This window comes from Monodon monoceros, unplaced genomic scaffold (assembly GCF_005190385.1).
Source record: "Monodon monoceros isolate NGI ecotype Baffin Bay Population unplaced genomic scaffold, NGI_Narwhal_1 Super_Scaffold_6, whole genome shotgun sequence".
Taxonomy (NCBI): Eukaryota; Metazoa; Chordata; class Mammalia; order Artiodactyla; family Monodontidae; genus Monodon; species Monodon monoceros.
Window position 1 is genome coordinate 51,694,845 of NW_021703783.1, and position 23,260 is coordinate 51,718,104.

Below are 23,260 nucleotides of genomic sequence, written 5' to 3' on the forward strand. Positions count from 1 at the left end.
GTTTTCCTCTAAGAGTTTTATAGTGTCTGGCCTTACATTTAGGTCTTTAATCCATTTTGAGCTTATTTTTGTGTATGGTGTTAGGGAGTGATCAAATCTCATACTTTTACGTGTACCTGTCCAGTTTTCCCAGCACCACTTATTGAAGAGGCTGTCCTTTCTCCACTGTACATTCCTGCCTCCTTTATCAAGGATAAGGTGACCATATGTGCGTGGGTTTATCTCTGGGCTTTCCATCCTGTTCCATTGATCTGTCTTTCTGTTTCTGTGCTAGTAGCATACTGTCTTGATTACTGTAGCTTTGTAGTATAGTCTGAAGTCAGGGAGCCTGATTCCTCCAGCTCCGTTTTTTGTTCTCAAGATTGCTTTGGCTATTCGGGGTCTTTTGTGTTTCCATACAAATTGTGAAATTTTTTGTTCTAGTTCTGTGAAAAATGCCATTGGTAGTTTGATAGGGATTGCATTGAATCTGTAGATTGCTTTGCGTAGTTGAGTCATTTTCACAATGTTGATTCTTCCAATCCAAGAACATGGTATATCTCTCCATCTATTTGTATCATCTTTAATTTCTTTCATCAGTGTCTTATAATTTTCTGCATACAGGTCTTTTGTCTCCTTAGGTAGGTTTATTCCTAGATATTTTATTCTTTTTGTTGCAGTGGTAAATGGGAGTGTTTGCTTAATTTCTCTTTCAGATTTTTCATCCTTAGTGTATAGGAATGCAAGAGATTTCTGTGCATTAATTTTGTATCCTGCTACTTTGCCAAATTCATTGATTAGCTCTAGTAGTTTTCTGGTAGCATCTTTAGGATTCTCTATGTATAGTATCATGTCATCTGCAAACAGTGACACCTTTACTTCTTCTTTTCTGATTTGGATTCCTTTTATTTCCTTTTCTTCTCTGATTGCTGTGGCTAAAACTTCCAAAACTTTGTTGAATAAGAGTGGTGAGAGTGGGCAACCTTGTCTTGTTCCTGATCTTAGTGGAAATGGTTTCAGTTTTTCACCATCGAGGACAATGTTGGCTGTGGGTTTGTCATATATGGCCTTTATTATGTTGAGGAAAATTCCCTCTAATTCCCCAGATCATACTGCCTAATACTTTTCTAGTCAGGCAGTCAGCTGTTAAGGATTTATTGAGAATCTGTATGTGAAACAATGATCTGAGCATTTATCAAATTAAATTATTTTCATCATGTCACTAATGCTTGAGAAAATGCATTGGCTCCCAACTTTACCACATCACATTTAAATTCATTGGCCTAACTTTAAAGATTCCCCTTAATATCCCATGTGTTTGCCTTTCCTGTTTTGTGTTTCATCTGCCTTTTGCATCAAGCAATTCTTTTGACTTCTCATTTCTTTCAGCATGTATTCTGTTCATTCTAGTCTCTCATTTGAAGTGCTCTTTTTTCTAACTATACCCCATAAATAAAAGTACCTAAAAATCTGTCTCCAAGGTGCAGTCTCCTGTCTGTAAATAAATACTAACATTGAAATTAAAAGTTGTTTTCTTTTTTTTAATTGTGCAGAGTAGTGAATGCCTGCATCATTTCTAAAGTAGTTATGTGAGTTCCTTACCTCACCAACCAGATGGTAAAGTTTTGAAGATAGGGGCCATACTTTTGTTATTCAATACAGTCTTGAATACAATGGCTCCTCAATGAATAGTCATGCAATAAACATTATCTCCGATGTGCTAAATTCTGTGGCAAGGACATGGTGGAAGAGCTTTTCCCAGTTACTTGATACTTTCAAAATTTAAACAAGAAAATAAAAAGAATATAAATTTTTTGGTTCATGAGTTGGAGTTGGTGATAGATGGTAGGAAGGAAGGGTCACAGTTGGGAAAATGTGATACACTGGATGGAATTTCTATTGCAGGTAAATCATAGGATCCGTGTTAGGAGCAGACTCCTAATTAGCCTTATTATTAAAAGATGTTGTGTGTATTTGAAGGGTTTGTCGGGAGAGGGTGAAAGCATCTTCGAGTTTCATGATACTGTGATGAAAATAAGTGGGAAAAAATTGGAAACTGCAAAGAGCTTATTAAGAATTTTTTAACACTCTTATTCATATACTATCTGTGTTACAGGCATAGCATTTATTTCGTGTTGACAGTTGCTAGGCAGAAAAGTTAATGTTTTCACTCATCTGTTTTTCTGTTTTTGTTTATCTAGATTAAAAAAATGTTTTTTCTTCCTTATGTTACAGTCTTGGCCCTTTAGTGAGTAAAGTGAAAGAATACCAAGTAGAGACAATTGTAGATACCCTCTGCACTAACATGCTTTCTGATAAGGAGCAACTTCGAGATATTTCGAGTATTGGCCTTAAAACAGTAATTGGAGAACTCCCTCCAGCTTCCAGTGGTAAGCAAGAATGCTTTTTTCTCCTATTTCCCTTTTATAAATGGAGGTATTTCTCCTCCACCGTTTTGGGTTTTTTTCCTCCTGACCAGGGAGGGAGAGAGGTATCTATCCCTAAAAGATCTTTGTAAAAAAAAGTCCGGAGTCTTATTTTTGCTTTAAAATATTATTTTGATTGAATTTAAGTATCTCTTTGGAATACCAGTTCTGAAGGATTTTTATGTTGGAATAAGATTTTATATTGTATTAAATGTGACTTGCAGAATAGAGTTAAAGCCAGCCTATGCAATGAGAGAAAAGATAACCAAAATCATGAGTTATTTCTGATTAGCTTTCTATTTTCAGTGTTAATTTTGCTTTGCATTAGAATTTATGATGTAAAACTTAGCACCATTAAGACAGCTGTGAAAGAGTTCAGTTTACTAGTATCTTTAATTAAGGCTGAGCCTTTTATAGCTACTTATAATTTTTTTAAAATTTAAAACTACAATTAACGAATTTGTCAAGTAATTAGCTTTTGACCTCTGACAGATGTTTATGTAATGTAAGTTTTAGAATTTGTCTTGACTGCTAAGCTACAGGCTAAAATTTCGGGCTAAAGTTACTGTCTCATCTGCAAATGGGGTGAAATTACTCTCTTTCATGGAAAGAGGTATATTGGTAATAATGTAGTCTTAGTATGTAGTTTTCACTCATTTACTTAATAAATATTTATTATTCTCTATGCTAGGTATCATGCTAGATAGTGCGTGTATATTATTTCACTGTCTAAAAATGTCAGTCATATGGGAGGTCTTAAATGTAGATTGTTGATAAGGGAACTGAAATTCAGAGATTAAGTTAATTCATCCAAAGTTTTGATTACCTGGTTGGATGAAGATTCATACCCATTATCTTTTAATCCAAAGGTGATGGTTTTTTTTCACTGTATCATGCCAATGTTACTTTATTTCACCAACTCTGAAGTATGTTATTTATAGTTGTATTAGCTACATTGATATTTTCCTCATTTTTTCCCTCTCATTGAAACATGTTTGTTTTTAGCTGATTTCTGGCTCTAACAAGAATTCTATTAACCATTCAGATTTTTACTTTCACAGTTTCTTGTTTCCTTTTTTTTCTCCCTGGTCAGTAACAACACAGATCTACTTTAAAATAGTCATAATCTTTATTGATGAGTCTCCTGGAACAACATTTCTACTTTGTTTGGATTGGAAAGGATCTTATTAGGTTACTAGTAAAGAGGACTTAAATAGAGAAAAATGTCATCACTGCTTTCCAATCTAGAGGTGTAAGCACTACAGTTACTATTAGCTCCATAGCTGGCATTCGTGCCAGTGCACAGAAATAGTTGTCCAGTAGACTTTACTGAATCGATACTGTTTTCCCTGTGTCGTGTACTCCTGCAGCGGGGTCTGATTCTTATGTCTAATAAATTATTTGATTGAAAAACAACCTGTTTTGAAACATATTTTTCTTCTTTAAGATTTTTTTTGATGTGGACCATTTTTAAAGTTTTTATTGAATTTTTTACAATATTGCTTCTGTTTTATGTTTTGGTTTTTTGGCCTCGAGGCATGTGGGATCTTAGCTCCCCAACCAGGAATCGAACCCGCGCCACCTGCGTTGGAAGGCGAAGTCTTAACCACTGGACCGCCAGGGAAGTCCCTTGAAACATATTTTTCTGACATGGATCTCTTGAGTCAGTTTTAAAATCTAGTTTAGAGTTGCTGAGTATTTGCTAACTAGCATGAATATAAGGTGGAATTCAACATACTTGCCTTGAAATCATAATCGGTTTCTTATTCATGCAGGCTCTGCATTAGCTGCTAATGTATGTAAAAAGATTACTGGGCGTCTTACCAGTGCAATAGCAAAGCAGGAAGATGTCTCTGTTCAGCTAGAAGCCTTGGATATTATGGCTGATATGTTGAGCAGGTAAACATGACTTGTTTGTATTATTTATAATACAAATATTTGTGCATTTATTAAGAACCCTTTCGGATAAATATAATAAAACTTGGTCTAAAATTATTCATGTTTAAATTGTGTCTGTTTTATAAATGTGTGTGGTTAGGAGTGAGGGAAGAAAAAACTAATTATATTATCATGTAATACTGTATAGCAAGCATATTTCTTATAGTTTTGAAAAATAATAAAATTTGTGACTTAAACATTTCAGCAGAGTTTTTATATTTTGTTTTACTCTTTGATGTTCTTGAATACAATGATCTACTTGGATAAGGAGATGTGCTGGTAGGAGTGGCAAGTTTTCCAGTTAAAATAATGCTGGTATTCTTCAGCAGCCATGTTTTTTTAGAGCATGTGTTGTGAGGGTGGAAGGAACTTGGCTTTATATATTTGTTGCTTTTCTACTTTTCCTCTGGAAGTCAAACTTGGGAATATAGAAAGAGATCTAAGCAACTCCAAGGGGGAAGTAACCTTAAAAGACCTGTCAGTAGCAGTTTGTCCCTGATTCTTATAATCATTATACGTCATCATTATTTGTCTGTTATTTGTGGCTAATTGACTTGAACTTGAAAATAATCAAGTGCCTTCATGTGGTACAAATATATAGTAAAAGTGAAGAGCTATCATCCTAGCCCACACAGAGCTTATACTTTGCTATAGGAGGTAAGAACACAAATGGCTATAATGTAAGGCAGAATTGGACTAAATATTAACGGAGAGTATAGTGTATTTGGGGGTTTAAAATGGAAGGATCCAAGAAAGTTTGTTATGGAAACAGTGGCATTTGAATTTAGTTTTGAAAAGTGGGTAGGGCACAGGTGTCTATGCTTAAACATAGAATATATCAGAATATGTAAGTAGTCTTGAGTTGGGAAACATTGTATTCTAATTTTCCAGAATATAGAATGAATAGAAAAGTGGTAGGAGATCATTTTGATACATTGGAGTCTTGTTGAGGAGGGTGAGGAATTTATGCTTAATTTGATAAGTAGTGAAAATTCAGTTAGACCTTTTTTTTTTTTTTTTTTTTTTTTGTGATACATGGGCCTCTCACTGTTGTGGCCTCTCCCATTGCGGAGCACAGGCTCCGGACACGCAGGCTCAGCGGCCATGGCTCACGGGCCCAGCCGCCATGGCTCACGGGCCCAGCCGCTTCGCAGCATGTGGGATCTTCCTGGACCGGGGCACGAACCCGTGTCCCCTGCCTTGGCAGGCAGACCTTCAACCACTGCGTCACCAGGGAAGCCCCTCAGACCTTTTGTCCTGTGTGTGACTTGATCACTAGCACTGTCCTGGCAGGACACAGACGTTTGACTGCTATTGAGTCATTGAACTGCACATGTGAAATGATTTGAAAGAGAGGGTTGGACCAACAAGATCGTTGAAACTTAGTGTGTAGATTTGTAGAGGAAAGACAATAGGGAGAAGGGGTAATCAAGAGATGGTCAGAGGGCAGACATTTCAGTAGTACTTGGACATTTTGTATTTATTTGTTTTCTTTTTATTTTATTTTAAGGCAAGGAGGACTTCTTGTTAATTTCCATCCTTCAATTCTGACCTGTCTGCTCCCCCAGTTGACCAGCCCTAGACTTGCAGTGAGGAAAAGAACCATTATTGCTCTTGGCCATCTGGTTATGAGCTGTGGAAATATAGTTTTTGTTGATCTTATTGAACATCTGTTGTCAGAGTTGTCCAAAAATGATTCCATGTCAACAACAAGAACCTACATACAATGTATTGCTGCTATTAGTAGGCAAGCTGGTCATAGAATAGGTAAGAAATATTTATGTATTGAAAAGTTTTCTTTAAAAAATATTAACGAATGTTTATAAGAACTAATATGCTTTTCTTAGGTGAATACCTTGAGAAGATAATTCCTTTGGTGGTAAAATTTTGTAATGTAGATGACGATGAATTGAGAGAGTACTGCATTCAAGCCTTTGAATCATTTGTGAGAAGGCAAGTTTTTAAGATCTATATTTTTCAAATAAAAATTTTTCTTAAGAATAGAGTAATAATTAAGATGTAGATTAGGTGGGTGAGGAGAAATGGGTTTTAATGACAGCTGGGATTGAGTTTTGGATTTCAAATGTGTTTTAATTAAGTTTTTATTAAATAATAACTGATAACCAATACAGTATTTGAAGTGAATATCATCTTTATTTTAAAATACAATCCTTACATTTATTTTGAAATGTTTCCTTCTTATTGTTAGGACTTTTCTTAAAGAACTTGGGAAAGGTATTTATAATTGTCTTTCAGTTTACTTTAATGATGTAGTCTTTATCCTGAGAGAGTACCAGGATCAATTAATTATCTGGTCAGAAATGTATACTAGTGAGTTTCATCTCTCTTCAACAGTTTTTGAGATGTGTTACAGGCATTTTGCTAGGGCAGTGATTCTCAGTTTTGGAACCTTGGTTCTAATAATAAAAACTGTATTTATGTACAAGAAGGCCATACTGGCTAAGTAGTGAGATTTGGGGTTTTTTTTTTTTGCTTTTGGCTAGAGTTGACAGTGTAGTAGCACAGTGTCTTGAGACTTCACTGTTGTTATTTGCAGTAATTATAAGTAGTTATTTGCCACTCATGGTTTTTGATAAGGAGCTTTTATAGTCATATCAAATTGTTAAAATCAGAAATTGTGGGATGCATTTCTGTCCTTTTAATTGAGAAATACAAATTATTTCTTTATTGTTGGGCATTTATTATATGTTCTGTCTTTTCTCAACATAAAGTTAGAAGACCAAGCCTAGATGAATGTACACTGGCATTTTCACCAATAATCCTAGTTACTGAAGATACATTTATCTGGGCTTGGTGTTCTAGCCGTGTGTTGAGAAGATAGAGCGTATACAGATTTCTCTGTGTGACCCCACACTAACTACGTCATACCATTTATTATAGGAATCATCTGACTTCAGAGATGTTAAAGTATGGGGGGGGTGTGGAGTTCACCTTAAAATTGATTAAATAAGAGTAATTTGAAAAGTAAATCTTTTTTAAAACATGAAGTTAGTGGGAGGGAAAGATGAAGGATCATTGGTGTTGAGGGCTGGAAACCACTTTCCTATACTATGTTAAAGGGAAGGGAAAAATATCTGGTAATAAAGCAAAATTGGCAGATACTGAATCAAGGAGAAAAGTATAATTATTCAAGGCAGCTTTTGTTTTTTTCTTCAGATGTCCTAAGGAAGTATATCCTCATGTTTCTACCATTATAAATATATGTCTTAAGTATCTTACTTATGATCCAAATTATAATTATGATGATGAAGATGAAGATGAAAATGCCATGGATGCAGATGGTGGTGATGATGATGACCAAGGTATTTCAAATTAAGTAGAAGGAATTTGTTACATTTTCATGAAAGACCCAGTGTTATAGATGGAGGTGATTCTTACCCAGATTGTGCTGTGTTTGTTTGTTTGTTTGTTTGCTTATGATAGTGAAAGTGGAAATAACCACAATATTCAACAAGAGCAAATTGATTAAAAAAATTATGGGGCATCCATGTATTGAACTGCTATGCAACATGTTCAAAATCATGTTCCTGTTAAAGCAGTTAATAAGTTGAATGAAAAGTGGGTAGCAAAAATTACTGTCCCAGTTTTATTTTTTTCAATATGGTGAAAAAAATGTTACTAGTGTTTTTCTCTTGGCAAGCAATTATAAGTGACTTTTGTTCTTTATTTTTCAAATTTTCTACAAAGTGTTTTTGTAAGGAGGGAAATGAATGTTATTTTAAAAATTGTACCTATAGATAACATATTCATAGCAGTTTGGTTGGTTTCATACATAGTTACTTTAATGAGAAATCCTAAATATTGTTTGAGGCTCCATTTAACTTTCATGAATAATTTAAGTATTTCTGAGGCTCGTATGATTGATGTCATTGTGCTGTGATTTGTGGTATTTACTCTGGAAAGGAGTAGCACTTCAAGGACACAGGGTTGCTCATGTTTAGTTGTTTCTGCTAGTATTAAAAGAATCATAATAGAAATGTTTAAGTTATTGGGTATATGCATCGGTGGATTTCCTGTTAGTTACACTTTTAAGTTTGATTCTTTGAATGAATTTAGGTAATGACTTTGCTCTAAAGTCTGTAGTAATTTCATCCATCTTTTTTTTTTAAAAAAAAGGGTGGAAAAAACCTCTCTTAATCCCATTTTAGAGTCAAGCAGGTACTGCCCAATTTCTCTACACTACAACAGAACTCTTCAAAAGAATGAATGCTCTCCAACTCCTTTTTTCCTCTTTTCTCTTAAATCCAGTCTTCCAGTGATTGCCAGTGACCTCAAATGTTTGAGTCTGCCTATTCCTCAGTTCTCAGCAGCATTTCTGTATTTAACTTCCAGGATACCACACCCTCCTATCTTTGTGATTACTCCTTTTCAGTCTCTGTGCTGGTTCCTCTTCATCACCCTGACCACTATACTTTGGAGTATTTCCGGGCTTAGTCCTTGACTTCTCTGTTATGTTCTTATGATCTTGTTGATTTCATCTAGTCTCTTAGCTTTAATATCAATATGCTGAAAAGCCAAATTTTACCTTTATCCCAGACCTTTCCTGTGAATTCCAGGTTCATATATGCAACTGCTTAACTGATTTACTGCTTAGATGTCTAAAATATCTTCTCTCCACCCTTCCCCCACTGCCTGCCCGAACCTGTTTCTTCTTTAGACTTCTCCATCTCAGAATGGCACCTCCATTCTTCTTAGTTTTTCAGGCCAAAAACTTTGGGGTTATACCTGATCGCTTCTTTTACACACCCTCCTCATCCAGTCTCCCATCTCAGGGCTTTCCCCTTACTTCATACTCATATCTATCTCCCTTTGCAGCATTTTTATTTTCTTCATTACCTAATCATTTTCTGATACACTGAAATTATTTTCTACTGTACCAGGATGTAAGCTTCATGAAGGAAGAGATTTTATTTTAGTCTTTCTTTATCAGTTGCTTTATCCCAGTGCCTAGGACAGTGCTTGACACACATTAGACACTCAGTAAATGTGTTATATTAACGAAGGGAAACCTTAGCTTATAATAGGAGTATCCTTTGAAAAAAGGAGTAGCATTTTATGTTCCAGATTTTTTGATTGTTGGTTTTTTTAGTGTAGTAAGTACCAATGTTGAATAACAAACCAGGTCCTTCGGCTGCTTTATCAGGTACATGGATTATACCTAATAAATATCTTTTTATCATAGTGTTATTGTAACTTATAAAACCAACATAATTTTCGTGATTAAGCTGTTTAATTTTTTATAACCTTTAAGTATATTTTTGTAAAGTAATTCCTATAGTTGGGTTGCCATTGGAAATTTTTCATTTATTTATGTGCTTTAAAATAATCTATTTGGTAGTACACCCTATAATTTTTCTTCAAATAGGTATTGGTGAATAAATCAAACGCCTTGGTTTAGCAGTATTTGGTCGGGTTTTACTATAAACTGCTAAGATGAAATTAAGTAAGGCTTCTGGAGATTGGAAAATTTTCCAAGGCATAGTTGGCTACATTTAGCTGTCACTAAGCTAATTGGAATATAAGCCGAAGAAGTGATGATATCTTTTTTCTGCCACTGAGGAATCATTTCAGGACTATAGTTCTTATATCTAAGAATAACGAAATTATTGTTAGTAATTTTAGACTGTCCTGAGAACTGCTAATATGTAGGCCATCCTCCTGACTTCATGTTACCCAACTGATTCGGCTTGATGTTGTTAGAAGGAAATAATTTTCAGAGATTTCACACGCACAAAAGTTAGCAAGAATAGTAAGTGAGAGAGAATTGTTAATGCTTATGCTTGGAATATTGCTTTAATGTTTAACAGGAGTTTGGAGACGCTAGTGCTCTGTTATGTGGGCAGAATTTTCTTGTTATAATTGAGAAAGTATAGTTTATTTAAGCTGTATTAAGATAATATCTTGAAAGGTTGAGAATATGCATATTCGTTCCTAATAGCCCATCAACAAATTTAGTGAAAAGCCTTGTAGTCACAAAGAAACCTGATGTCAGGATTCTTTTTCTCCCCTGAAAAATTAGTTTCACAGCATGACCTGGGATTGGTGATCATTCTTTTTATCACATCATCTATATCACAAATCTATTTTATAGTTTATCTTATAAACTCCCCAGTTGTTTGTTTGATTTTCCTGTAGTGTCAAGTGAATCTTTTGAATTGAACTTCTATTCACATTATTTTAAAAGGCTGGGACATTTATGATTTTACAAATATTTATAATCTGAAGAAGTTTAATATGTTGATAAATGATTTTAAGGAGTTAATAAGCAGCTCATTACCCATAAATGAGAAAATGTTTAACAAATTAAAAACGCGATCAGATAATTTTTCTTTAGAGGTTTGTTTATGTGTAAATTTTTATAAGTAAATTCTGCCTCCGATTTAAGTACTAGTTCTTTTTAAACCTATCTATTGCTGTATATCTTAGTGGAAAGTTAGAAAACTGTCTTAGTTGTGAATATCAGTTCACTTTCTATATTAAACCTTTCTTACGATTAATAGCCTGTTAACATTAAAACTTCTCTTTAGGGAGTGATGATGAATACAGTGACGATGATGACATGAGTTGGAAAGTGAGACGTGCAGCTGCTAAGTGCTTGGATGCTGTAGTTAGCACAAGGCATGAAATGCTTCCAGAATTCTACAAGACCGTCTCTCCTGCACTGATATCCAGATTTAAAGAGCGTGAAGAGAATGTAAAGGCAGATGTTTTTCATGCATACCTTTCTCTTTTGAAGCAAACTCGTCCTGTGCAAAGTTGGCTGTGTGACCCTGATGCAATGGAACAGGGAGAAACACCTTTAACAATGCTTCAGAGTCAGGTCAGTTTAAAAGTGTGTTTTAAAAGTCATGCTAATAAATGTGATCTTTTAAAGTGGTGTTTTTATATGGAAATATGAGTTCCAGAATAGCTTTAGAGAAACAGTTCTGGGATGTGTTTGTATAGTAGTTTATGGATGCTCATATTACATTACTTGTAAATAATTTATTCTGATCGAAGTTTTCTTGATTCTTCCTGGCTAAACAATATTAGCTTTAAGATTCAGTGAAGTAGTCTTTATCTTTGATTAATGGAGAAGTCTTAGGGCAGTGGAATTAGACAACTTGTGTTCATAGCTTCCTTCCCTCCTAATTTAGCTGTGTGATCTTGGACAAGTTATTTAGACATTTTATTAAGCCTCCCTTTTCTCATTTGTAGTAAGTGTTTACTTAGAACTGTCTACCCAAGGTAGAGATGATATGATCTATGTAAACATACAGTGAAGCCTGCTACATAGTATTTATATATACCAGCTATTGTTATTGATAAAATACATATTTTTTTCACTTGAGGACATCTTTTCTAAGATCCTAAATGTTAGCTCTATATAGCCCCCATTTGTTGAATATTTAGTACATGCTAGGTATTTTCCTATCTTATATGCAGTCTCTACAGCAGCCCTATGGGGTACATATTTGTCCATTTTTGTAGATTACAAAACAGATGTTGAGAGGGACTAAACAACTAAACCAGAGGAGGGGATGTACATGCCATATCTATCTTGTTTTCAAGTAGTAAAAATTTTAAAAGTTTGTGGTGAACTTAAAGGTGAACACTGAAGATTAATTGTAGAAGGAAAAGATAAAGTGTATGGAGGACATAAGCAATTGACTTAAGTATATGGAAAGCAGATAAAAATCACAGGAAATTTTGATGATGCTGTGGTGAATTAATTAGATAGATGTTTTCTTTTGCCTCTAGTTCTCTCACATCATTGTTCGATATGGTATGTGTCTGTATCCTGGCATCCATAAGATTTATTGGTAAATTCCCTGTTTAGGATTTACTGACTGACATTAGGAAGTTTAGAAGCAGATGTCTTTGAATCTTGTTCCTGCCACTTGTAACTACATTTGAAGTGAGGTTGATTTCATTGTAACAGCCAAAGAAAAGCAAACACAAGGACCCATTTAATGGTTTCTTTTCTATAATTTGTCTTTTTTCTTTAATTGCTTGTATGTGCTATTTCAGTTTCAAAAACCATTTATAAATTATGCTCCTAAAGTTTTGGTTGAAAATTATTTTATTGTTTAGATCTCTATTTAGTCTTGTGCATTTCATAAGTAAAATTAATCAAGGAAGACTTTTGTTGCTCTGTAGAAAGCTAATGATAGCTTTTCTCTGCTCTCTTATTTATCAGTATCAAGCAAATATAGTTTCAAGAGAACATATATAGTAGATGCAACAAAGTTTGTATTGTACAAATTGTTGACAGTTAGTGGAAATAGGAATTTGACCAAAAAAATTCTTCCATTTGTCCCCAGCCCCTGTAATTTGTGTTAAGTGTACTGAGGAAGTACCAGTAGCTGAACCAGCTAATGAGCACTTGATAATTACAGGTTCCCAACATTGTTAAAGCTCTGCACAAACAGATGAAAGAAAAAAGTGTGAAGACCCGACAGTGTTGTTTTAACATGTTAACTGAACTGGTAAATGTATTACCTGGGGCCCTAACACAACACATTCCTGTACTTGTACCAGGTATGAAAGAAATAGTAAATCACTTTTGGGACTTATTATAGACTTTATTAAGACTTAGATAAGCTTAAATAATTGTTTCCTTGAAAAGGATAATTTGTGACAACTTTGCACATGTAACTAACTTTTTTACAGAACCATTGAATACCTAAAGTTAAAAGCTTAAAATCGTACCCTAAAATTTTTTACTTTAATATTTATCATAGCTTGTGGAATTTCGACTGCTTTAGAGATAATATATAGTGGGAACTTCAGCAATCTTTTAGGGATTCGTTTTAAATTTTAAAACTAGCTTTAAATTCATAAAGGTGCCATGGATAAAAATACTGGATTTTTCTTTTTTGGTTGGGTTTTAGGAATCATTTTCTCACTGAATGATAAATCAAGCTCATCAAATTTGAAGATTGATGCTTTATCCTGTCTATATGTAATCCTCTGTAACCACTCTCCTCAAGTCTTCCATCCTCATGTTCAAGCTTTGGTCCCTCCAGTGGTGGCTTGTGTTGGAGATCCATTTTACAAGATTACATCTGAAGCGCTTCTTGTTACTCAACAGCTTGTCAAAGTAATTCGTCCTTTAGATCAGCCTTCCGCGTTTGATGCGACTCCTTACATCAAAGATCTATTTACCTGCACCATTAAGAGGTTAAAAGCAGCTGACATTGATCAGGAAGTCAAGGAAAGGGCTATTTCCTGTATGGGACAAATTATTTGCAACCTTGGAGACAATTTGGGCTCTGACTTGCCTAATACCCTTCAGATTTTCTTGGAGAGACTGAAGAATGAGATTACGCGGTTAACTACAGTGAAGGCGTTGACACTGATTGCTGGGTCGCCTTTGAAGATAGATTTGAGGCCCGTCCTGGGAGAAGGGGTTCCTATCCTTGCTTCATTTCTCAGGAAAAACCAGAGAGCTTTGAAACTGGGTACCCTTTCTGCTCTAGATATTCTAATTAAAAACTATAGTGATAGCCTGACAGCTGCCATGATTGATGCAGTTCTCGATGAGCTCCCACCTCTTATCAGCGAAAGCGATATGCATGTTTCACAGATGGCTATCAGTTTTCTTACCACACTGGCAAAAGTGTATCCCTCCTCCCTTTCAAAGATAAGTGGATCCATTCTCAATGAACTTATTGGACTTGTTAGATCACCTTTATTGCAAGGGGGAGCTCTTAGCGCCATGCTAGACTTTTTCCAAGCTCTGGTTGTCACTGGAACAAATAATCTAGGATACATGGATTTGTTGCGCATGCTGACTGGTCCAGTTTATTCTCAGAGCACAGCTCTTACTCATAAGCAGTCTTATTATTCCATTGCCAAATGTGTAGCTGCTCTTACTCGAGCATGCCCTAAAGAAGGACCAGCTGTAGTGGGTCAGTTTATTCAAGATGTCAAGAACTCGAGGTCTACAGATTCTATTCGCCTCTTAGCTCTACTTTCTCTTGGAGAAGTTGGGCATCATATTGACTTAAGTGGGCAGCTGGAACTAAAATCTGTCATATTAGAAGCCTTCTCATCTCCTAGCGAAGAAGTCAAATCAGCTGCATCCTATGCATTAGGCAGCATTAGTGTGGGCAACCTTCCTGAATATCTGCCATTTGTCTTACAAGAAATAACCAGTCAACCCAAAAGGCAGTATCTACTGCTTCATTCCTTGAAGGAAATTATTAGCTCTGCATCAGTGGTGGGCCTTAAACCATATGTTGAAAACATCTGGGCCTTATTGCTAAAGCACTGTGAGTGTGCAGAAGAAGGAACCAGAAATGTTGTTGCTGAATGTCTAGGCAAACTCACTCTAATTGATCCAGAAACTCTCCTTCCACGGCTTAAGGGGTATTTAATATCAGGTGGGTACCTAGATTTTCTTATCTAAAAAAATTTTGTTTATTCGCAGTTGTTGCCTGGAAAGATTGCTAATGCTGAAGTTAAAACATTTCTGTATCTTGTTATATGTAGAACCTATTGCCTTATGTTATTGATATGGAGCCATATTCAAATGACACCTTGTTGTTTAAAAGGATAAAGAGAGTGTAGTTAGATAATGATTAAATAAATCTGTTGTAGTTTCTAGTGTTTAATGTATTTTAATGTTACTCTTGTCTTAATGTGGGACAGATGTCTCTTGAATTAATACAGCCAGAGGAGCTTGCTAGAATTAATTACAGTACTAAAATTGGTGAACTAACCTGGTTCAAATGAAAGATTCTAGAAGAGTTTTCAGATTACCAGTGTCAACCCCCGTTGTCCCAGGAGAAGATAATAAAGGCTATTCATCCTTAGAAATTGCTTTCATTTTTAATAAAAATCTTCACAGTCATGTAGTGGTTTAACCAGTTCCCTTTTGTGAGGGATAGAGCCTCCACTGCTGGTCTCGCAGGCTGCCTCCTTCCTGGTAGAAATTGTTCCTTTTGAAATCTAATGGAATTACGTTTCATAAGATGAGTAAACTTTGCTTCATTAGTATCCTGGAAGTAATAAGAAATACCCCTCTTGACCAAAGAGAGGTTTTTTTTTTTGTTTTTTATTATTTTTGGCTGTGTTGGGTCTTCTTTGAGGTGTGCGGGCTTCTCACTGCGGTGGCTTGTCTTGTTGCGGAGCACGGGCTCTAGGCACGCGGGCTTCAGTAGTTGTGGCACATGGGCTCAGTAGCTGTGGCTCGCGGGCTCTAGAGCACAGGTTCAGTAGTTGTGGCGCACGGGCTTGGTTGCTCTGTGGCATGTGGGATCTTCCCGGACCAGGGCTCGAACCCGTGTCCTCTGCATTGGCAGGCAGGTTCTTAAGCACTGCGCCACCAGGGGAGCCCAACCAAAGAGAGTTTTAAGGAATTAAAGACCCTGGTGTTATTTGAAGTGGTTTGAAAATGATAAAGGTGTCCATGGATTTTAGTTGACTTAAATACCAATAGACTTAAAATTTATTTTTAATTAGGCTCATCATATGCCCGAAGCTCAGTGGTTACAGCTGTGAAGTTTACTATTTCTGATCATCCACAGCCTATTGACCCCCTATTAAAGAACTGCATAGGTAAGTGGAAATGAAGATGAATATACTGAATAACTAGTTAATAGTTAACTGTCAAAAAACGAATCATTTCAATAGCTAAATATATCACCAAGGAACTAAAATGCTTTTAAGGGTCTGGTAATTCTTTCATAAAAAAAATAATTTTGCAAATAGCTGAAATTTAGTAAATATGCTAGGATGTCTTTAAAGTCAACTACACATTCGATAATCATATTTTGGGAATGACGTAAAGTAAACTAATGGGTAAAGGAAAAAGATATATGATCTATCTGACTAATCTGAAGTTCTTCCCAGTTGTAAATGAATCACATTTGAGCTTGTGATGGCCCCAGTTCTTCGTTATTACTTGTATCTCTCCAGCTCCCAAGGGGATCTTTGGAGGCTTTTAAATTTAAGGTAGAAATTTAAGAATAAAAAAGATAATTCTTGTGGTAATTAGTTCTACCACCCTAAGAGGAGCTATCCAAGAAAGAAAAGGGCCATCTCTTTCTATGAAGACAAGAATTAGCTTTTTAGTGTTATTTTCCATGATTTTATAACTTCCCTGTGTTGTTTTCATCATCAGTTTTCCTAGAGCTTTTAGTAACTAAACTCTGGTGTTTTCTTGAAGACAAGAACGGGGATACCAGCAGAGAGGATAGAGGGATATGGCGAAGAAGCTTTGCAGTTTCGTGCCATTTAAAAAACACAGTCTAAAAGAAAAGAACTACCGAAAGGGATTACCAATTCAGAGTAAGGGGGACATGGGGGATAAATGGGTGCCAGCGCTGAGACCTAGAATTAATTCAAAGAAAGTCTCTATCAGAAGATTCTTGCCTTTGTTCCCCTCGCCTCTTTTTGCTTTGATATATTTACTCACATTTTTGTCATTGTACAAGATACAGCAAAGGAAGAGACCTGTGCCAGATCTTTAGAGACATCTTTCTAGGTTGACAACAGTCAACCAGTGTGCATCATTGGTATAGTTATTCAGTCAGATGATTATCATTCTGTTTGTTTAAAATTGAAAGTCCTAGACCAAGTTGTTGGGGACCACTGATCCTAGACCACGTCACCATTTGTCTATCATAATAGCAATACTGTTTGTGCTTTACTGAAAGCAATTCACCATGATAGTAATTCTAAGCAAACAGAGGTGAGGAGGTTTAGTCTGGTACATTTAAATTCTTTTTGAACCCAAGCTACCTCTTAACCTTTTTTTGTAGTCAGAACTTTCCTGGGTGGTCAACCTTGAGTTTACCAACCTATGGTGTCCGAAGTATTTTTTTTCCCCCTCCCATTTTCTTCAAATTGCTGTTGTGATACATTTAAGTCTTCTCATACCTTTTTTCCCCTGTGTATTCTAAAAGATTGCTTATGGTAGGGTTGAGATGACATAATGATGAGTAGCTCTGTGTGAATATCACATGTGTACCAGACACTGTGTTCAGTAATGTACGTATAAAATTCTCATTTTATAAACTGGGAAACTGAAGCTCTTGCCTACAGTAACTTGCCAGAAGTTGGTCATACAGTTCACAAGTGAAGCAGTGTGGATCACCGTCTGTATGACTCCAAAGATCTTTGCACTGTAATTTCTTTCCCCTGTGTGGAAGAACAACCAGACTTATATCTGTGTTTAAAGTGGCTAGGTGCTTTCTTTAGCTTTTTGTCCTATGGTAGGTTTCAGTTTCTTCCTTTTTGTATTCTTAGACCTCTTATCTATTTCTTGTTAAAGATAAAAATAGGCTTTGGGAGGCACATTTCTCCGTCATCTGATAAATTATATACTTGTTAACAGTATTCCATCTTTATCAGGCAGTGGATCTGTCCCCACCTTGCTTATCTTTTGAACTCAGGTTTTTAAATTTCACTTTTGGAATTTAAAATTTAAAGTAAATATAATGTAAACTTCGTCTGAGCATAAATTTATTTGACTTGTCCACAGCTGTATCCCCACTGCTTCATGCCATAAATGCTCAATAAATGTTTTTTGAATGAGTGAAAAAAAAATTCCATTTTTGTTGGTGCTTTTTTAGTGCGAGTACTAATTTTGAATTTTAAGGAGAATCATTCAAGTTACTAGTTCTTGTGGTTGCTGGCTCCATCACTTTTCTATGTCACCCACATGTTAAATCAACTATCTATAAAAGTAATGGGGAGCTTTTGGGGCTCTCACTCCTTACCTTTTGCATTTAAAGGTGCTGAGAATAGGTTTATCAATTAAGTCCACTCACATTCAGACATAATAGTTTACCTGTTGTCAAAAGAAATTATATAGCTCACTTAGGATTTCATCATATTCCATGACCCACATTGAAGAAGTAACAATAATAAACTGTCAATTTAGGAAAATAATATAATGCATATTTTAAGCTTACCATAACTCTGTTGCTTCTCTTTCAATTTTTCAGGTGATTTCCTAAAAACTTTGGAAGATCCAGATTTGAATGTAAGAAGAGTGGCCTTGGTCACATTCAACTCAGCAGCACATAATAAGCCATCATTAATAAGGGATCTTCTAGATACTGTTCTTCCACATCTTTATAATGAAACAAAAGTTAGAAAGGAGCTTATAAGAGAGGTAAGTTAGATTGCACTGTTTACCTAAGCTTGTCTTTTACTTTCTAGTATATCTACGTATTCTGTTTTATTTCAACAGGTAGAAATGGGTCCATTTAAGCATACAGTTGATGACGGCCTGGATATTAGAAAGGCAGCTTTTGAGTGTATGTACACACTTCTAGACAGTTGTCTGGATAGACTTGATATCTTTGAATTTCTAAATCATGTTGAAGATGGTTTGAAGGACCATTATGATATTAAGGTAAGATGTTTGTGCCTGTTTATAGAATGTTTTAGCAGAAGACTTTGCTAGTGACTTTCACCTTTGTAATCTACTCTTGTTATTAAGTGAGAAAGATTGGTTTGCTTGTCATGATTTTAGTGTGTTATAAACTAATATGCAAAAGTAATAGCGATGCAATGTGACATCAGTTGACATACAGGAAAAATCCAGAAACCTTTTCATTGGAGGAGGAAGTCAATATCAAGAGTTTTGTTAAAGGATAAGAGGAAGAACTGTTTTCAGATACACAAAGCAATCTGTAGAAGCAACCATAGAGAAATTATACTTCATGCTTCTTAGGTTTAGAGCATGAACTTTGCTCATAACTGCTTTTTGTTTTCCTGTTTGCCTAAGTCCGTTTAAAATGTCAACTATAAAAGGGTGATTTGAAAAATCTTTTTCTTCTAGTCAGGACCTTTGGTCAAGCAGGGCAAAAGTGGTAGTTGAGCAGTAACTCATCCATACTATCAGAACTCCAGCTTTCACGTTTCCATAATGTAATATGGAATAACCTGACCCCTCCGGAACTCAATGAAAAGAGCCCTGAAAGAATAGGATCCTTTTATTTCTACAGTTTATGGTCTAAGAGAAAAGATTATGGGTTACTGGACTTTATGGATTAATCTGAATAAGCAGGCTTTTTGTTTTGTTTTTTTAGTGAAATTTGCAAAGACAGTAGAAACTTCTTATAAAGCTTTTCTTCTAGTTCAATTATTTTCTTATTCACTGATTGTTCCATCTGGTGCACATGAGCTTTTTAAAAAATACTGAGTCTGTGGCCCTATCCCGATGAGTGAAGTAAAAATAGGTATATTTGTTAAGCTCCCCAGCTGTAATGTGTGGTCAGGATTGAGAACCACTCTTTTAGTTCTGTACTCTAGGACCGTGACCATCTATCATGATAGATAAGGTAACTCTAGTACTTGTAGGTAAAATTCCTTAGACAAGATTTGAGGCAATTCTGTGTGATTCCAATGGCAGATTACAGTAAAATGAAACTTAATGGTACAGGTTAGTCATTTTCCTTTCAAAAGCTTTGTCAGAATTTGGGATTTGTCTTTAGAAAATAATGCAAAATCTAAATTTTGTCTCTTTTATTCATAATAGATGCTCACATTTTTAATGTTGGTGAGACTCTCTACCCTTTGTCCAAGTGCAGTACTGCAGAGGTTGGACCGACTTGTTGAGCCATTACGTGCTACATGTACAACTAAGGTAATGTTGATGTCATTGATTTAGGCCAGACTTAGTATGTTCAGGATCCCTAGTTGATTCTATACTGTGGTTTTCCAAATTTAACTATGCTAGCACCCTTATGTAGCAGTTTGTTTCAAAAGTTAACTTATTATTCCTATTCCTCACTTCCTTCAAATGTGGATGTTTTAGAAAGCTTAGTACTGTTAAATGCTGTTCTTAAAAGTTTGTTATAACAATCTGACACATATTTTTAAAGTACTGATATGGGTTAAATAGTGTGATAGGGCCACAAAAGAGGAGGAAATGTTTAATTCTGGTGGAGGAGGGGGTGGGGGGGGGGTCACAGAAGGCTTCATATGCACGTGACAGCATTTAAAATGCACCTTGAGAAGTCAGGATTGTTTTAGGTCCAGAAGGTGAAACAGGACTTTTCATACAAAAATAATTATATGAATTAAGGCACAGAGATGTCAGTACATGACATGTTTGAAGAATAATGAATAAACAAGGTAGCTAGAGGGGTAGTTTCTTGATAGAGGACAAAGTAGGACTTGCTAATAAGCAGATCCCACTCTTGGTTTTTATAATGGGCCTTGTATAGAATATTCCCTTAAAAGGAGATACATAGCTACTACTAAAAAGAAGTTTCAGAGCAACTCTGCTTGAAGAATAATGTGCCTTTTGGATCTATGAAAGAGTAGCTTTGCTTTATTTATATGTGCTTAAATTTCTTTCTTTATATGTGCTTAAATTTTGTTTGTATACGAACTGCCTTTTATAGCATGTAATATAAATTTACTCATTGTTACAGGTAAAAGCAAACTCAGTAAAGCAGGAGTTTGAAAAGCAAGATGAACTAAAGCGATCTGCCATGAGAGCAGTAGCAGCACTGCTAACCATTCCAGAAGCAGAGAAGAGTCCACTGATGAGTGAATTCCAGTCACAGATCAGTTCTAACCCTGAGCTGGCAGCCATCTTTGAAAGTATCCAAAAAGATTCGTCATCCACTAACTTGGAATCAATGGACACTAGTTAGATGTTGGTTCAACCTGGGGACCATTACATTGACCATATGATGCACTGAATTGACAGGTTAATCATAAGACATGGAAAGAGAAGTAAAGCTTCAAAATGTTCCACTTTTTTTTTTTCCTTCGTGGAGACAGTTTGACTTTCTTCCATTGTTGTTTTTGTAGCATTTATTTCAGAAATACGTATTTCCATAATCCAGAGGTTGTAAAACCACTAATGTTTTAGTGGTTAGGGCAACATTTAAAATGACATCTAAAAGTTAGGATTGATGGAGATAGGGTCCAGTATCTATTTACCCTGTAATGTTTAGGATTAAAATGTTAAAATTTTGTGACCATGAATTTTCTTTCTTTTATAAATTTTCTCTTATTTAAAAATCAAAAATTCTGCAAGACAAAAACCATGTTTCTTTTTCTTGTATAACTTTTTGTTTCAGCAGCACAAATTGATTTTTAGCTGTGGCAGACAAGAATATCTGTGTAAGATTTGTTACATTTCGGAGGGGTTGGCAGTTTAAAAGAGATAATATCATTTTTTTTAGGTATGGGGATTAACAGTATCCCTGTTGCGCACACTAATTTTGCATGAGCAAGTTTACAAATATGTATTGTCTGTAAAGCAGCATGTGCAGATTATTCATAATACAAAAGTAAAAATAAGTATTATTGTATTAGTGCAATTTTCAGATATTTATTTTTGCACAGAAAACATATCTGGAGAGAAAGAGAGAGGAGTAAATTTTTGAAACTTTGGTTTTCTTAATGCCAGTGTGAATTTGCAGATGTTTTCAGCAAATCAAGTCATGATAACAATTCGCCACTTCTTTTTCTATTATAAATTTTCGTATACATTTAAAATTTGAATATTTAAGTACTCAGTTTTTCTCAGTTACCCATTTGTGTGCGTGTGTTTCCACTTAGAAATTCTTAAAGCCAGATTTTTCTTTCATTTCCTTTGTATCTCTACATTCCTTATCGAAAGAGTCAAATAACTATACGCTTTTGAATTTTACTTTTAGGAAAATTCTGAAGCTGGCTATCACAGGTTTGTTAGCTAATAATAGTATTTTCTTTTAGTTGAGTTAGATTTTCCCCCTTTCTTGGAGAGCTAATTTACATATTGTATTCGGTAAGCGTTGACTACTTTTCCTGATTAAAGGGTCTGTGCTTGGGGGAAACAGTACCTTATATTGTAGTTAAGATTTTATTTAACATATCCTTCAGTGAGCTCATTTCACACTGTAGCCTCTTCCTTCAAATTTGTGGTGCTCCTGTAACAGTAAGAACTAATTTCTGAAATAAAAGATATCTCCTAATGCTGTGCAAACATAGTTTACATGTATTGAAGGAGGCAGTTGTTAAATTGAGTGACCAATTTTAAGCATTCAGATATTTGAAAACTGCACCCTTTATTTTTGAAACTGTGAATTAGAAGTATTTTTCCTGCTGTATTACTTAACCTGCTTTAACATCCAAATATGCGGTGATTTTAATTGGTAACATACTGTGGTTATTAGATTAACAGCTTGACTTCAGATATTCAGATGATAATGCATAAGACATCATTACCAGTAAGGATTTTGATTAGGACATGGACCATTACCTGAAGTTGGTGCCATTTCAGAATGTGGCAGGTGATAATCATACCATAATTTGCATAAAACTGTAATAGAAATTTATTTTGAGATGTTGGTATATTATGTACTATGCATTACCGTGATATAGATGTTGTGGATATATTTAAGTATTTGGTTACATCGTTTCACAATAAATTACAATACTGCAGGCTCTAGGACCATATAGGAGACTGACATGCATATGTTGTGTGAATGTCTTAGTTAAGTGTCTGAAGTTAAATCCATATACTTTTCATGTATTGGATTTCTCCATTCTTTAACTTCTAAAATGCTTACAGTTTTTTTTTTGTTTTTTTGAGTCTTGCAAAATGGCTAACTTTTCTAATATAGCTGAAGTTCTATCTTCTAACAAGAAAGATTCTGCTCTTTTCTAGTAGTAGATATGGTTTTAGTGTTTATATATATATAATATATATTATATGTATATACGCACATAAATAACAAAATTAGTAAAAGTAGGATACTCAGATTTTAAATGCTGAGTCATACTGATTAACTTCATACTTCTAGTGGTGATGTCCTGATATTGGAATGGAAGTTGCAAGGTGTGGCATTCAGTCATAATCTGCCACTCATACTGCTTACTGGTCTTTTAAATATTAGGAAGTTCTGCTTAGCAATTCTGCATATGTAGGTTCCTCAGGAGATCTACAATAGTAA

The 23,260-nt window shown here is 35.2% G+C and overlaps 1 protein-coding gene across 1 annotated transcript in view; it reads left to right on the forward strand.

Annotated features, from left to right (window-relative positions):
* The window catches only part of CAND1 (cullin associated and neddylation dissociated 1), a 63,609-nt gene extending 41,330 nt beyond the window's left edge, over positions 1 to 22,279 (forward strand). Inside the window, exons 3-15 of the mRNA XM_029206196.1 lie at positions 2,215 to 2,369; positions 4,181 to 4,304; positions 5,854 to 6,110; positions 6,191 to 6,296; positions 7,521 to 7,666; positions 10,892 to 11,184; positions 12,743 to 12,884; positions 13,238 to 14,731; positions 15,813 to 15,908; positions 18,302 to 18,471; positions 18,550 to 18,714; positions 19,843 to 19,950; positions 20,744 to 22,279. Of these exons, the coding sequence (XP_029062029.1) occupies positions 2,215 to 2,369; positions 4,181 to 4,304; positions 5,854 to 6,110; positions 6,191 to 6,296; positions 7,521 to 7,666; positions 10,892 to 11,184; positions 12,743 to 12,884; positions 13,238 to 14,731; positions 15,813 to 15,908; positions 18,302 to 18,471; positions 18,550 to 18,714; positions 19,843 to 19,950; positions 20,744 to 20,968 (3,481 nt within the window). The 3' untranslated portion in view covers positions 20,969 to 22,279. The remainder of the gene's footprint in view (positions 1 to 2,214; positions 2,370 to 4,180; positions 4,305 to 5,853; positions 6,111 to 6,190; positions 6,297 to 7,520; positions 7,667 to 10,891; positions 11,185 to 12,742; positions 12,885 to 13,237; positions 14,732 to 15,812; positions 15,909 to 18,301; positions 18,472 to 18,549; positions 18,715 to 19,842; positions 19,951 to 20,743) is intronic.
* The last annotated feature ends 981 nt before the right edge of the window (positions 22,280 to 23,260 follow it).